This window comes from Eublepharis macularius, chromosome 10 (genome assembly GCF_028583425.1).
Source record: "Eublepharis macularius isolate TG4126 chromosome 10, MPM_Emac_v1.0, whole genome shotgun sequence".
NCBI lineage: Eukaryota > Metazoa > Chordata > Lepidosauria > Squamata > Eublepharidae > Eublepharis > Eublepharis macularius.
In genome coordinates this window covers 13,659,908-13,675,976 of record NC_072799.1, presented here as the reverse complement: position 1 = coordinate 13,675,976, position 16,069 = coordinate 13,659,908, and the positions used below count along the sequence as shown (strand labels likewise).

The 16,069-nt window shown below is 45.3% G+C and overlaps 1 protein-coding gene across 2 annotated transcripts in view; it reads right to left on the bottom strand.

Annotated features, from left to right (window-relative positions):
• Positions 1–16,069, bottom strand: part of BMP2K (BMP2 inducible kinase) — an 85,088-nt gene that overhangs the window by 38,653 nt on the left and 30,366 nt on the right. For both annotated transcript variants that reach the window (XM_054989980.1, XM_054989981.1), the window contains exons 2-7: positions 14,532–14,650; positions 13,785–13,890; positions 11,957–12,099; positions 10,520–10,641; positions 9,769–9,850; positions 7,084–7,216 (exon numbers count right to left, since the gene is read on the bottom strand). In XM_054989980.1, the coding sequence (XP_054845955.1) occupies positions 7,084–7,216; positions 9,769–9,850; positions 10,520–10,641; positions 11,957–12,099; positions 13,785–13,890; positions 14,532–14,650 (705 nt within the window). The remainder of the gene's footprint in view (positions 1–7,083; positions 7,217–9,768; positions 9,851–10,519; positions 10,642–11,956; positions 12,100–13,784; positions 13,891–14,531; positions 14,651–16,069) is intronic.

Below are 16,069 nucleotides of genomic sequence, written 5' to 3'. Positions count from 1 at the left end.
CCAATGGGGGCGGGTGTGAGTGTCTATGAGAACAGAGAGTGCAGAACAGCCGTGCCAACAGCGGATTCACGGCGTGCATTCACGTCTATGGAATAATGTTTAATGAAAGTGTCAGCGGTAGACCACGTTGCAGCTTGGCAGACGTCTTGGAGTGGCACTCCTCGCAGGAAGGCAGCAGAGGCAGCTTGTGCTCGAGTAGAATGAGCAGTAACCGACAACGGGCACCCAACTCCAGCTTGCTGATAACAAAGTTTAATTGCAGACACAATCCAGCGAGAAATGGACTGGGCAGAAGCTGGCGAGCCCTTGCGAGGGCCAGAGTAACATAAAAACAAGGCAGGAGACTTCCTGAAACACTTGGTGCGATGTAAATAAAACAATAAAGCACGTTTCACATCCAATGTGTGTAGAGTACGTTCCTCTGGGGAAGAGGGTGTAGGAAAAAAGGAAGGAAGGACCACCTTTTGACGCAGGTGAAATTTTGAAACCACCTTGGGCAGGAACTGCATACTAGTGTGGAGCATGACCGTACCGGGGAAAAATTGCAGGAAGGGGGGGTCACACCTCAGAGCAGACAACTCCCCAACCCGCCTGGAGGAAGTGACTGCAACCAAAAAGGCCACCTTCTGTGTGAGCAGAGGCAAGGGACAGGTAGACAGGGGCTCAAAAGGGGAGAGCATCAGACGGGAGAGCACCAGGGTCAGGCTCCACTGAGGAATAGGATGGGCCCTAGGAGGAAAGGACTTTAGTAGGCCCTTCAGGAACTGTTTGGACAGCCAATGTGCAAACACAGTCCTCCCATCAATCTGCTCATGGAAGGCAGAGATAGCAGCCATGTGCACCTTAACACTGGAGAATGCCAGGCCCTGGGAGCACAGGTCCAGGAGGTACTCCAGAATGACAGGCAGCGGGCAAGTGAAAGGGGAAACCCCTTTGGGGGCTAACCACCTAGAGAAACGTGACCACTTCCTCTGGTAGGACAACCTGGTAGACGGTTTTCGGGCATTCAGAATCACATTAAGCACCCTAGTAGAGAGGCCTAGTCTGGGGCGCAGAGGAGCCAGGCAGTCAGATTTAGCACTGCCACATCGTGATGCCACACTCCGTCCCTGAGTAGCAGGTCTGGGGCGTGTGGCAGCGGGAGACACCGCCCCTGTGACAGGGAAAGTAAAAGGGGGAACCAATCCTGGCGAGGCCACCGAGGGGCAATCAGGATACAATGGGTTCGGAAGGCCCTGACCCTGGAGAGGACCTTGTGAAGGAGCGGGAAGGGCGGGAAGGCGTAAAAGAGCCCTGGAGACCAGGGTATCTGGAAGGCATCCCCCAGTGAACGATGGCCAATCCCGGCCCGGGAGCAAAACAGCGGGGCTTGTCTGTTGTGGGCTGTGGCAAAGAGGTCGACCAAAGGCGTGCCCCATGTGCGGAAAACCTTGTGGAGATAAACCGTGTTGAGGGACCACTCGTGCTGGGGCAAAAACACCCTGCTCAGCGTGTCTGCTGCCGTGTTGTTCTCCCCCGCAATATGAATGGCCCTGGGCAGGACGTTGTTGGCAATGGCCCAAGTCCAGAGTGTAGTCGCCTCCTTGCAGAGCTTGAGCGAGACCGTTCCTCCCTGCTTGTTGAGGTAATAGCAGGCTGTGGTATTGTCCGACAGGACCTGAACCCTCCTGTTCCGAATGACATCTGCAAAAGAAGCAAGGGAGTAACGGATCGCTCTAAGCTCTAACAGGTTAATGTGCATGCCCATTTCAAGGGAGGACCAAACACCTTGAGCAGACAGGTGTCCACAACGCCCTCCCCAGCCTAGATTGGAAGCGTCCGTGAAGACGGTGACCTCCGGCAGGAAGGGACCAAAAGGACAACCCTTGGACAAATTCTCTGGGTCAGTCCACCACACCAATGTCCGCTGTATCACCCTCGGGACGGAAAACCCACGGTGTTGACTCATAGTGAGGGGGTTGAAAACCCGAACAAACCAATTTTGTAGAGGCCTCATGCGCAGGCGTGCAAAACACACCACCCCTGTGGAGGAGGCCATAAGGCCTAACAACGTTTGAATCAGGAGGGCAGTTTGGAACCGGTTATGCACGAAGTGGCGGGCCAGGGAGGACAGCCTGCTCAAGCAGTGCGGGGGTAGATAAGCCCGGCCCAGCAGAGAGTCAAAGTGGACCCCAATGAATCTAATGCTCGTACCAGGGGACAGGACCGACTTCCCCAAATTGACCACTAGCCCCAGACCGTCTAGGACGGACAAGGTGAGGGCGATAGAGGCCCGGAGGGAGTCAGAGGAGGGACCCACCAGGAGCCAATCATCCAAATAGGGATAAACAAAACAGCCACTAGACCGTAGATGTGCCACCACGGTGGCCATACATTTAGTGAACACCCTGGGCGCCGAGGCCAGGCCAAAGGGCAAGGCCGTGTACTCATAGACAGCGCCTCCACAGGTAAAACGGAGATATTTCCTGTGGCCCTCAAAGATGGAAATGTGGAAGTAGGCGTCTTTGAGATCCAAAATGGCCATCCAGACGCCTGACTCTAAGAGTTCCAACACCCGGGACAGGGTAAGCATCCTAAACTTCTCCACCTTCAAGTAGGTATTAAGGGCCCGAAGGTCCAAAATGGGACGAGACCCCCCATCTTTCTTATCCACAAGAAAGTATCTTGAGTAAAACCCCCAAGGGGAAGTAGAGACATTGACCACCCGGACAGCACCTTTGGCAACCAACTCCAAAACATTATTTTGTAACACAACATTACAACAAGAAGCACAACGGGGTGGGTGCGAAAGAGGGGGTGCAGTGGTAAACGACAACTTATAACCACGGGCCACAACAGAGAGGACCCAGGTATCCGTAGTAATGAGTTGCCAACGGGGCAAGAAAGGCCGTAGCCTGTCCAAGAACAGGACATTAACAGCGTCCTTGGAGACCAACTGGGAAGCGTCCTGGTCTAGTCAGAAGACCGTGGGCTTCTGCGCTGAAGTCGAGGGCTTGGGCGAAGGAGGCTGCTGTCGTCCCTTGGACCGGCCGGAGCGTCTCGAAGAGTGGCGCTGCTGGCCAGAGTAGGAACGGTGGCCATAGGATTGACCGGAGGGGAACCGTCCTTGGCGCTGGTGGAACTGCTGGTAGGGGGACTGATAGGACCGGAACCTGCCGTACCGATATCTCGGACCCGTCTGCGGAACCGAAGGCGCAACCCCGAGCGACTTGGCCGTCTGCTGGTTCTTCTTCATAAGAGAAAGGGACTCATCCGTTTTCTCTGAGAAGAGTTGAGGACCTTCAAACGGAAAATCCTCGACCTTGGCCTTCTTCTCGGGGGGCAGGGCAGTAGATCGAAGCCAGGCGTGCCGACGCAAGAGCACTGAGGATGCCATCGCACGCGCTGCGGAGTCGGCAGCGTCCTTGCCAGCCGTCATCTGTTGCTTCGACAAACGGAAAGCCTCAGCCTGGAGAGCCTTGACCAAGTGACGGCGATCGTCGGGGAGGTCAGAGAGGTAGGACGACAGACGCTTCCACAAGAAAAGATTGTAAGAGCCCATTATTACTTGGAAATGGGCGATCCGGAACCCCAGGGAAGCTGAAGAATACACCTTCCGACCAATTCCATCCAGCTTTCTCCCCTCCCGATCCGATGGAGCCGAAGAGGAGCCCCGTCGGAACCGAGCCTGACCCTCCTCGGCCACGATGGAAGAGGGCTTCGGATGGGCAAAGAGGTAAGGGCAATCTTCCTGTTTGAGGCGATAATATTTCTCAACCTTCTTGGCCGTAGGCGGTACAGAAGCAGGGGTCTGCCAGAGTGCCAGGGCATTGTCGACGAGATCCTCGACAGGAGGAAACGCCACCGAGGCAGGAGAGCCCGAATACAACGGCTCCAACAGCTTACTCTTGGGTTTGGAGGTCGTGGAGGCGACGTCGAGCTCCAGTGCTGCGGCCATTCGGACCATCTGCTCTGCAAACACCCTGTAATCGTCATTAGGGGACGATGAGCGGAGCTCCCCCACAGCATCATCAGGGGAAGGGTCAGAGGCCGCGTCCGACGAGTACTCAGAAGGAGACGCCAAGCCCTCATCATCCTCGGAGTCGGAGAAAGCTGCAGGGGTCTGCGTCGGAACCGACGGGCGGTCAGCCGGAACCGAGGTAGAAGGCTGGGGTGCCGAAAGATGGCGACGCGGCTGAGTGGCAGGCGGAGCTGGAGGCAGAGTGGAGGGCGCCGGAACCGTGGCCAGGGGCACCGAAGGACCAGGCAGAAAGGGAGCGGACTGCTGAATCCAAGCCACAAAATCCTGCCAGGAGGCCACGTTCCCTAGGCCCGGGACAGGCTGCCAAGGAGGCAGAGCAGCAGGCAACGGAACGGACCGGTGAAACGGCGCTGGAACCGAGAAGACTGGCTGCGATGGAATGGAGACCTCCGCCGGAACCGGAGCACACGGCAGAGAGCGCTCAAACTCCTGGAACGCGTCCGAAAATCCACGGATCGACTCGCAGTCGTCGGGAATCACCGGAGGAGGTGTGTGAGGAGGCGACGGGGTATGGAGGAGACTCCGGACGTCCTCAGGAGGAGGGGCCGGTCCAGGAGAGGAACCAGCCAACGAGGCCGGGGCCGGCGACAGAGCACGGCGCTTGGCCTTTGCCTTCTTCGGCGGGGGCTCCGAAGAAGCCTCGGTGGCCACAGGTTTCGAAGAAGGCTTCGAAGAAGCACGTTTCTTCGCCTTTCGACTGGACGGAGCACTCACGGAACCGGAGGCGATCGAACCGTCCGGAGCGGACGCCTCCGTCGGAGCCGAGACGAGCGGTTCCGACGAGTGATGAGGAGCCGGCGAGGGGGCGACAGAGCTGGGCTTGCTCCCGGACGACCCAGAGGCTTTGGGCGGTAGAAGGTTGGCGTCCCAAAGAAAGGCCCGGAGCCTGGCCTTGCGGTCGTTCCGCGCTTTCGGAGTGAAGGCCATGCAAAACTTACAGCGCTCCACGACGTGCCCCTCGCCCAAACAGATGAGGCAGAGGTCATGACCATCAGAGTGGGTCATTTTAGTGCCACACTGTTGGCATTTTTTAAATAAAGCGGAATGGGACATAGTGGAGGCGTTTCCCAGTCAGAAGGAAACGGCAACTCACAGCTAGAAGAAAGTTGGAAGACACAAGCGACAGCTGAAGAACCTTTTCGAACGGCGGCGAAAAAGGAACTGAGGGAATGCCGGGGACGTTCGGGTACTTGTACTTCGAAATTGGCGGGAACACCGGCGCGCATGCGCGGTGGGCCCGAACGTCCCCGTCACATTTCTAGAAGCTAAAAGAATCTTCTCCGCGGCTGGCCTGCGCCTGCGCAGTCCCCAATGTGGGGCTGCACAGAAGGACGACGACGATCTAAGTTTTCCAAGTTTAACACACAATTTACAAACTGACTGAGTAGTTAACAACTTGAGTACAGCTTGCGTTGACAAGTCATGCAACCAAGGATGGGGACAGACATAGGAATAACTGGGTTCAGTCTTCCCTAATCACAGGTTTGAACTTTGGGGATTCCTGGATCTATCTTCAAGTTATACCAGTAATCAAGAGTGCTCTGCAACAACTTGATTAGGCGAGAACTCAGTAGCTCATTCCAAACCAGGACTTGTCATTCACATCTTCATGACTCCCAGGTTAGATCACTCCAGTGTCATTTAGGAATATTCAACTTTATATGGTATCAGAAGTCAGACCACCGTTTAATGAAAGCATATCATGCCAATGTTCCAGCACCTAGACTAGCTCCCAATGTCTTCCAGACACAGTCTGAGATGGTGGTTTTAACCTATGAAACGCTAAAACTGACAGTGTCTCGAATATTTTGCAGTGCCATCCTTGGCAGAGTTACACCTATCAAAAGATCATTAAGTTCTGTTTAGGATTGCAATTTCAAAGACCCAATCTAGCCTGCACTAGTTTTTCCAACATGCCTACAGTTCATGCTATAGTGGCACATAAAGGCATTTTTAATTGCTCGATTACAGGTAAGTCAGCCTCTCCTTCAGAGAATTCCCAGGTCTCTCAGCACTTTTAAAAAAAGGTATAAAATTTCCTTAAGTTTTTACTTTCAAAGACATCAGCATGTGTGTTGATATATTTGTATTATGTTGTATGTTATTTTGGCCCATTACCATCATTATCTTTAGTGATAAAGCAGGCTAGAAATTCAACCAAGCTTCCCATACCACAAAACATAGACTTAAAGGATGCCTACTTGCCAACCTGATTGCCAATAAAACTCATTTAATGCATTCCTCTGAAATGATTACCTTATCTGTATTTAAAATCTTTGCCCATATAGAAGGAGAGAAAAATAGCTGCAAACATAACAAAACAATGTAGGACTTGGATAGTAAAATGAAATCCCAAAGAGGGACCAAACTTTTTTCAAATAAAAATATTATAAAAAACTGTACTACTTTTCAGAATCAAAGAACTGATAAGCATGTGGAGCAAGACCACTTTAAAAAGCAAGTTATGATTTCATTTTGGTTTATAACTTCTCTAACTAAATGTTAAATATGTTATGCAGTGTACCACTGCCCCATCTGACCATTTAAATTCATGGTATTTAAATTAAACACAACAAAGGCTTGGATCCCACAGAGGATTTCTGTGGGCAGAAGAAGGGGGCGTTTCATCAAATCCCTTCTTCTGATGCAAACCTGTTTCTGGAGGATCCTTGTCCTCCACTAGCAGTAGGCAGCGGGGAGAAGAGGAAGCTACATTCCGCTGACAGAAATCCCTTCCATCTACAGAAGTGTAATGGATACAAGCCAAAATTTCTCCTTCCATCAATGCATTGATTTAATAAAAATAATCATGTTTATGTACTGCTATTCTAGAAAGATTAGTGCCACCACTAGGAATGGTGATCAAAGTCAGTGTTATTAGTCAGCTCCCTGGATTTCTAAATGTTGTATTCATTCTAATAATACTATGATCTTGCCCAAACCAAAGATATTAAAAAGCAAACATAGAAATATTATAAATTCCATGCAACAAAACTTTCAATCAGGACTCCACCTAAAACATTTCAATGAAAATGTAATTAGAAATTGCTCCAGGTACTTACTTATCAAACAATGTACACTATGAGAGTAACGGGAATTGTCTGGAATGGTAAAGCTTCCATCACAAATGGCAACCTGACTCTCACCAAAGGGAAGTATGAAGAAGCAAAGCTTATAGAGCAAGCAGCCAAGGGCCTATGAAGTGAAACAAAGTTAGCTGAAAAAGCACCAAGACTATAAAAATCCTTTTCACCTCAGCTTTTTAAGTGTAAAGTACGACCGTCTGAAACTTAGCTAAATTATCCTTGAAATACCACCACAGATCTTCAACTGATTAAGGAAAGCTTTTCACAACCTAAATAAAAGCAACAGCAAAACTGCTGTCCCTTTTCCCACAACTCCAATCACCACCTTATGAAAACAGTAGGCCAACACTGATGTTACTGTACTTCAAATATCAGTTATCTGTTTTATCTACTTTCTAGGAGGAGAACAATCCTATGCACTGTTACTCTAGTCTAAACAAACTAATTTCAATGTCTTAACCTTGCAGTAACTGCATAAGATTATACAGTTAATCTGCTGCAACCAAATAATGAAGAGTGTTGTGGTATCTTAAAGACTAATGTTGAATGTATTATGGCATAATTTTCATGATCCAGAGCCCACTTCAGATGTATGAAATGTTACATTCAGTTGCTCGTTATACATAATTATTAATAGGTATTTTTGTCAAATCAGTCACATTACAAGCGTTCCAATATGGATCTTTGCCTTTTGCCACTTCTCAGCATACTTTAAGCTTTGTACAGACTGCAGTTTTGCACTACATACATACAACAGAATTACTAATTGTTGTACATATGTCTCAGTTATAATAATCTGCCAGAAATGGTGAGAGTCAGTAAAACTAGTGAAAAGAAAACACAGCACAGTTTTGTATGAAAATAGGGTTTTCGAAGCAAAGCTGAACTTTAAACTCCATCACAGATTTTTTTTTAAAATTAAAGAAATATCTTCCCTCATCCACAAAACTGGTGAGTGCCCTGCATTACCACCTTGGCCACAGGGACAAGAGCCATTAGCCAACGACATAGAGATGGCAGGTTGACTCATCTTAATGAATGCAGAACTGTGAAGATACTCTTGCCAGAGGCCAATAAAACTACATGAGCATGAAGCAATACAGTGCCCAATTATTTGCCGCCACATACAACAATGTCTTCAAAGCCCAAAGACCCAGCAAAACAGATCCATCATCTGTTAACAAGAAACTGGCCCAGGTAATTCCAACAGAGAGGGGAAATCTAGCAGCAGTAGATGCAGCAGCTTTTATCTTCCTAAACTGGTAAAACCCTGGATGCACCAGCAAACTTCTTTGTGTAAACCAGAAAGAAAGTGTGTGTTTGTAGCACTAACAGCAATAGTGAAACAAGGGTGTTTATAAGAAAGAGAGCTGGAGGAATATAAGGAACCAAAGCACAATAAATGTAATTTTTTTTTGCAGGTTTCTATTTGATCTCTATAAAAATATTGGAGAAGATAATCCTATCAAATTGGGGTGTGGTATTTTAAAGTAGCTAAAATTATCTATATTTTACAATAATGGGCTAGAGAAAGGTTGTTGCCTATAATAGGGCTGTGCACGGGTGGGGATATTTGGTATTCCTGCTTCGAAACCGATTTGGAATACCCCAAATCCGAAGCGGCAATTCGGGGTTCGGGAATTGCTTTGGTATGCTCTGTGAGGATTCGGAGCATACTGAAGCGAGGGGGGGGAACTCCCCACCCCACCCCAGGGCAACCCCTCTACCCCCCACCCCCCTGGGGAGACCCCCTCCACCCCCCACCCAACCCTGGGGAGACCCCTCCAATCCCCACCAACTTACCTGGAGGCGGGAGGGTCATCAGGTGGGTGGCGGCACAAAGTGGCGCAGCCTGGAGCCAGCCGGCTCTTCTGCCGCTGCCGTGCTACCGCCCGAGCCTGCAGGGTGGTGGGGAAGGCTGGAGCCGCCTCCTCTGGCCCTTCCTACCCCTGAAATGGCTGTGGCGCCATTTGAGGGGCAAGAAGGGCTTTCTCCGCCTCCTCCAGCCCTTCCTGCCCCTCAAATGGCCGGCAGCCACCAGCACGCCACGGCCATTTGAGGGGCAGGAAGAGTCGGAGGAGGAGGCTCCAGCCTTCCCCACCACCCCGCAGGCTTGGGCAGCGGCGGAGCGGCGGCAGAGGAGCTGGCCCGGAGCCACGGCAAGGTAGGTGGGGGGTTGATGTTTAAAGGGCCCCGCTGCTGCTTGCGAGCAGCGGCGGTGCCCTTTAAACAAGCCCCTAAGCTTTCCGAAGCATTTCCGAATGCTTTGGAAAGCTTTGCTTCGGTATTCCAAAGTGGGGCCAGCCCAGCTTCGGGAATACTGAAGCTTTCCAAATCGGGTCCGCTTTGGGTATCTTTACCCAAAGCGAAACCCGAATAGCACAGGATAGCATTCATGTACACCAGCCATTTTATTTGCAAGAAATGAACCCTTTAGGAATACAATTACTATGTTTCTCTAACAGACACATTACATGCATGTATAAATACAGGTAATTTGAGTTTTAAAAAGTCATTTATTCATGCACTTTTTAAACTATTTGTTCAAAGAACTAAATACTTCAGAAGCGGAATAGATATGAGCAAGTAAACCTGAACATGCATTAATTCCTTTAGTCTCACTTCATTTCAATTACACTCATATTATACTGTTTTTCTTACCCAGATATCAGCCTTGGTAGTAATTGGCTTCCCTCCATAAAGGTTGATCATTTCTGGAGCTCTGTATGATAATGTAGTATACCTATGAATAAATTATATTAGAAGATAAATAACAAATTGTACTACACTAGTATGAGTCAGAGTAGTAAATCTAATTTGCATAATTTTGTGGCTTTACTTTGCTTATCAAGTGATATGGAAAGGTATGTTATACTTTGGTCTTATTCTGACTCTTTAAATGTTAAAAAATAAAAATAAAAATCTTGTCTTGGTTTTTTACAAGTTTCTACTTGCCTTGTTTTCAATCCTTTACCCTTTTGGTACCACATTTTCAAATTAATCTCTGCAATCCTGAGGGCTAGATGCTTTTCCTCCTTTTTTACAAAATAAGCTGCAGGGGACTCTTGTACCAAACGGTACATAAGTGTGCACTAATATATTATTTTCTATTAGGTTATCAGGATAAAAGCTCTAATTTTATTTAATTAACTTGTTAGCGATCAGGGGACTGTTTGGATGGCATAAGGATAAAGTACTACATTAATCTTTGACTTTGGACTTGGCCCATCTAACAAGAGAACACAAAGGAGGCTATCATACAGAATACAAATATGAAGTGTCAGATAATCAGAAAACCAATGAAGGGTCCTACTTGCAAAAAAACAGATTGTCACATACTTATCCCACTTGGACAAGTACTGCCCACCCTGCTTCATTTTAATACAGTTTCTCCACACAAAATGTAACTTACTTCTTAATTTCTTCTTCAACTACGTTAACTCCATCTTTCTGAGGATTAAGGAATTTGTTAGTGGCACTGCCGAAGTCGCAAAGGACATAATTTCCACTGTCATTTAACAAAAGGTTCTCAACCTTAGGAAGAAAAAAGAAAATTTAAAATACAATTTGTCCTAATTTTCAGGAAGAGTCACTTCCCACTTTCTTTACCCTGAATTTTACTAGTGACTAGGGGTCTGCACCCAAAAAATATTCAGGTTGCCTGCTTTGGGTTTACCTGAAGGGATTCAAGTGTTTAGATTGCTTCGGTATGCTCCATAAAGATTCGGAGCATGCCAAAGCTTTAAACTTCCCGCCCTGCGGCTTTTCCCCCCTGATGGGCGAAGAAAGTAGCAGGGCGTTTGAAAGCCACCCTTTTCGTGCCACTTGCAAGAGGCATTAAAAGGGGCGTTTTCAAACCCTGCGCTGCTTGCTTCAGCTGATGGGCAGGGAGGAGGCTCCCCTGCCTGTCAACTGAAGCAAGCAATGTGGGGTTTGAAAGCGCCCCTTCTCATGCCACTGACAAGCAGAACCCTCGTCCCCCTCCCATCCAGAGAAAAAAGTAGCGAGGTGGAAAGGTTGGAAGCAAGCAGCACTTTTCTGGCTGTTTGTAAATGCAAATAGACAGAAAAGTGCTGTGGGCTGCTCCCGCTTGACCTGAAGCTTTCCAAAGCAATCCAAAACGCTTCGAAAAGCTTTGATTAGGTATTTCCAAATCAGGCCAGCAATGCTGGCCAATGATTTGGGAATCCCGAATCTTTCCAAATGGGACCCACTTCAGGGTTTTTTTCCCAAATTGGACTTCCAAATCGCACACCCCTACCAGTGACAATATGTAAGTGTGCCCACTTCAGCAGCAATACTAATCAAAAGTGTAATAATAATAACCATTCTGCAAAAAATAGGTTTCTTTGCAGCAGTTATATATCAATAAGCCGTATGCCACATGCTTTGTGTCCACAGTGTGCTATACTGACAAGTTACACACTGTGATGCCACTATCAGTTAATAGAGGCTACCCTGGCAATCCTCCTGCCACCTCTTCAATCCCTCCCTCTCTCATGAAAAAGCATAATTATTCTACATCTTTTTATCTGATTCTAGGAAAGCGGTGAATGTTCTTAACTAGTATTTAGGGGTGGCAATGGCTAAAACTATGTTGATAATACTGAAAGGGTTAAGGAGCTATCCTTTTTTGGATTAGTTTCCAACGAATCTGAAAGAGCCACAGAGACATTTCATGTTATAATTACAAGCTTATTAACTGTTTTCAAAGAAGGGCATTGGTACCTATAACTTGATTTAAACTTAACATCATCATATCTAATACCACAAGAGGCTTTTATTTCAATATAATCACCTATAGTCAAGAACAGCAAAAATCTGTCTTATAACATCTCCAAGTTCTCACCTTTAAATCTCGGTGAACAATGGGAGTTTTACATTGATGCAACCTAGCAACCGCTTCACAGGCATCACAAAATATCCTTAGCACCTCTGCCTCAGTAAAGCCTGTCTGCAATCTCTGGTTCATCTGATTCACTACCTGTCCCGCTACAAAGAGAAGGTAACAATTATAACAATATAAAGAATTTTACAGAATGAATATGAAACAGTTTTGTCAAAATGAAAACTTTAGTCGAATGCAAAAATAGAGATGTGCAGCAAAAAAATATTCAGTATTATTCAGATCCAGCTATCAGGAATAGCATAAATATTCAGTATTCCTGATATTCAGGTCCAAAAACGCTGGTATTGTATTTGAAACTCTGAATATACTCAGTTCCATTATTCCCTATGGGGAAAGGGGGGGGGGGCTGGAGGGGCCATTTTTTCAAGCAAACTACACCAAAATTGCTGAGATCCTTGTCTTGAACGTCCACAAAATAAGTTTTAAGTGAATTTGACCAAAGGGTCCAATTCTGTAAGCCTACAAAAAGGGGGGAAACAAACTGCTGCAACCTTTAAAATGTGATTCTCAGATATTCCCATCCCGATTCCAGACAATAATATACTATAAATACTGGTTCATCTGAATATATCTAAATATGCTGCATACAGCTGAATAATTCCAAATAGTTATCTTTTCAGATATATATTCAGTATTCTGGAGCCAAATCACACACCCCTAAGCTAAAACATTGACAATCCTGACAAATTACCAGCACTACTTTAGGGGGAAAGTCTCTTTATGGGACCCACATATGATAGCTTTTTACTCTCATCAGTAGTACAAGAGTCTGGGAATCAGTAAATGTAATGTGCATTTTAAATATTTTTTATAATGTGAAAAGTGACTATGTGCTTAAATAATTATTAATAAATATTTTAAAGCTTTTAAATTATAAAATTAATATAGATATGCTACATAAATTGATCTATAGATTTCAGTGTAACCTTGATCCCTGTGGCTGTGGTTTACCACTCTTTGTTTTTGGCTTTAATATTGGGGAAGCCTCTTTGGCTTTTGCAATGGCCGAATTGCAGCCTCAAAGTTTAGCACTTATGATGAACTTTCAGCAGTATTCCACTGGAGCGCACTTTTCTTTCCCAAGCACTGCTTAGACAGCATAGAAATTTCTCTAATTATATACACCCCACCCAGGAAAGAGGCTCACTTGACAAGCATTATTTAGCCATGAGGAATGCCATGTTTTTTTTTTTTTAAAAAAAACACCTTTGAATGCATCAAAATGTGTATTAGGATTAAAAGGAATATTAAAATATTAAAAAACTGAAGATTGCTATATATGTTATATATATATAACATTCTAAACTAACTGTAACATGCCCACAGTGCCATGACATGCAACTACACAATAATTAAAGATAAAGGTACCCAAATGATGAAAGACCCCCCGTCAAAGCTAAGACAAGCTTTAAGCCATGGTTTATTATCGTGGGACAAGCCTGTGAAATCTTTAGACTGATGCATTCCCTCTCGTCTTCACATGCCCCTATAAAATTCAATTCTTCTATAGAAGAACAAATTTTGTCTCAACCATAAACTATAGATTGTTCGTTGCCCTCCAAACCAAGTTTCCAAGCAAAGCTTCAATAGCATCTCTCTTAGAAGCCAGACTTCCAACACAAAGCACTAGCACAGGATGTAAAGCAACACTTCAGCAAGTGGAAGAAGCGTTCCACAAATCAAAGGGTACCTTTGAATACAACTACATACATTCCTGTAACAATCTCAGAGATCTCTTTTACATTCAAAGTAACAGAAGTTTACTTACCACGACAGTACTCCATTAAGATGAGCACCTCCCACACATTATCACTAACAGAGTTAACAGCACATTCCAAATACCCCACAATGTTCTTGTGCCCAGACAACTCTTTCTGAAAAAGAAAAGCACATACAAAAAAAAAAAATTCCCAAGGTCTGCAAACAACAGTAGTGCAAAAAAAAAAAAGGCAAGGAATAAGAATTATTCAGAACTACCAGTGGTATATACTAGCCCAAGCATAGCACTTTTGTCTCATAATTTGAATTAAATAGCTATTTAGTCTCAAAAAATTACTTCAAATTCTGAGATGAGTTACGCTATCATCTTCACAACATCCCATTTAAATGACTACCAAAAAAATGTATTGTAGGGCTGGCCTGGGAGAACACTGACGATCAACTGTACTTTTACACTAACGCAACACAACATGGCTTGTTTCATACTCTAAAGGGAGCCCTTTCACAGCACTCAATTTTCAAGAAAAATATCTTATTCTGAACAGTAACAGAATCCATTCAAACAGAAGTGTGAGTTGCTGAACTGGCTTAGAGTCTCAGTGCTTGCTTTTTCTTCCAGAGATACTACTCCGCAAACGTTTAAAATATATGAAAATGTAACATGTCTTAACTGCCCCCCCCCCCGCCAAGCCCAACTGAGTCTCTTAAAAGTTACATAAGGGGTCTCAAACTCAACAAAACTTTGATCACAAACCAATGCATGCTTATATTCACATCTAAAAATAATGTTACTTACCATTATTGTTATTTCTCTTTTGCAAATACTGAGGTCAGGCACGTTATTTACATACATTCTTTTCAATGCACACCGGACCCCACCATGTGTGCGCACAAGCAAGACAGTGGAAAATCCACCTATTAAAAACAGACAAGATGGTTCTAATAAGCTCATTTACTGATAGACTTATGCAGCTTTTTTACTCCATTTTAAAGCATATTACATTCACTAATATTGTTCTAATTCAAGGTACAAGTGAACACCCTCTAGAAGTCACAGGGGAAAGAAAGGGACAAAGGATTATTCTTCTTTCCTTTCCCCCCACCCTTCACAATGGACTGATCATTGAAGCGGGAACTGTGCTCAGAGAAAGTTATTACACTGTGCCAAATCCTGCTTTTACAGAGACCACAAATAATGGCTGTAGAGACAACACCACAAGAGCCCATCAGTTCAGGGAATTCAGCAGGAGCTATTCCAATCCTAAATGAGTACCCCCAGAACGTGGGGCAGGGGAGTGAGGTAATAAGTTGCCATTGTTTTCCCCCAACTAAATCCTGGCACAAATGGTTAAGGAAATCAAGCCCCTGGCTTTACCAGACTTGTATCAGAAAGTCACTCAGCACTGCTGAGTCTCACCAAGGTAGCTGAGCCAAATCTGGTCTAAGGCACTAGATTAGGTTGAAGAATCAAGAACCAAACGAAACTAAAGAATATTTTTGTTTATTAAAATTGTGCATAAAAGGTTGTATTTGGAAAATGTGCAAAAAGAATAATTAAAATAAAGATATAACTAGTTCTAACACTATACATGCCATGCCAGAGCCCTTGCCATTCTAAGCTATGATGGTTATCTTGCTGATATAACAGCATTCAAACTCAGGAACAACTTTCAGAGTCCAAGGCACAAAGTAAGTTATAATCTTTAAAAAGGCCTCAAAGAAGACTCACAGAAAAAGGCATGGCTAAAAGCAAATTTTTTGAGCAAGAGCTAACAACATCCCTACTGATTTTTCCATTTTTATGCCCAAAGGTTCAGCAACCAGGGAAGATCATATTGACCAATCAGTGCTCTACAATGACATGTGAAAGTGGCATTCTGCAGCAACATCACCCCACAACATACTACTGGTGAGCGTGTTCCACTCTGCCCCTGGAAAAGGCAGCTGGATAGATAAGTCTAATTAGGTGGGTGACTTCATCTTTGCCCTCCCCAACCTTGAAGAGGCCTCGTTAACAGCAGGCCTTTGGGAAATGTTCTCACCATGGTATCATTTACTCATAATTATCACAGATTCCTGATAAGGAAGCCCTAACTCACCTGACCAAAGTGGTCAGTTTCCTTACATCCCCCACTTTATCTAGATAAAACGTCAGGATTTTTACCCAAAATTTCTATCTCATTGTGTAGAATGAGGGGGAAAGTGCGGTTATGACATATAAAAAAATGACACCCATGTATGCATCTTAATACTAAAACACTAAAACTTTTAAAAATAAAAAATATGGGAACAGCTACCCATTCTACAAACCAAAAAACCCAAACCTAACAGGGC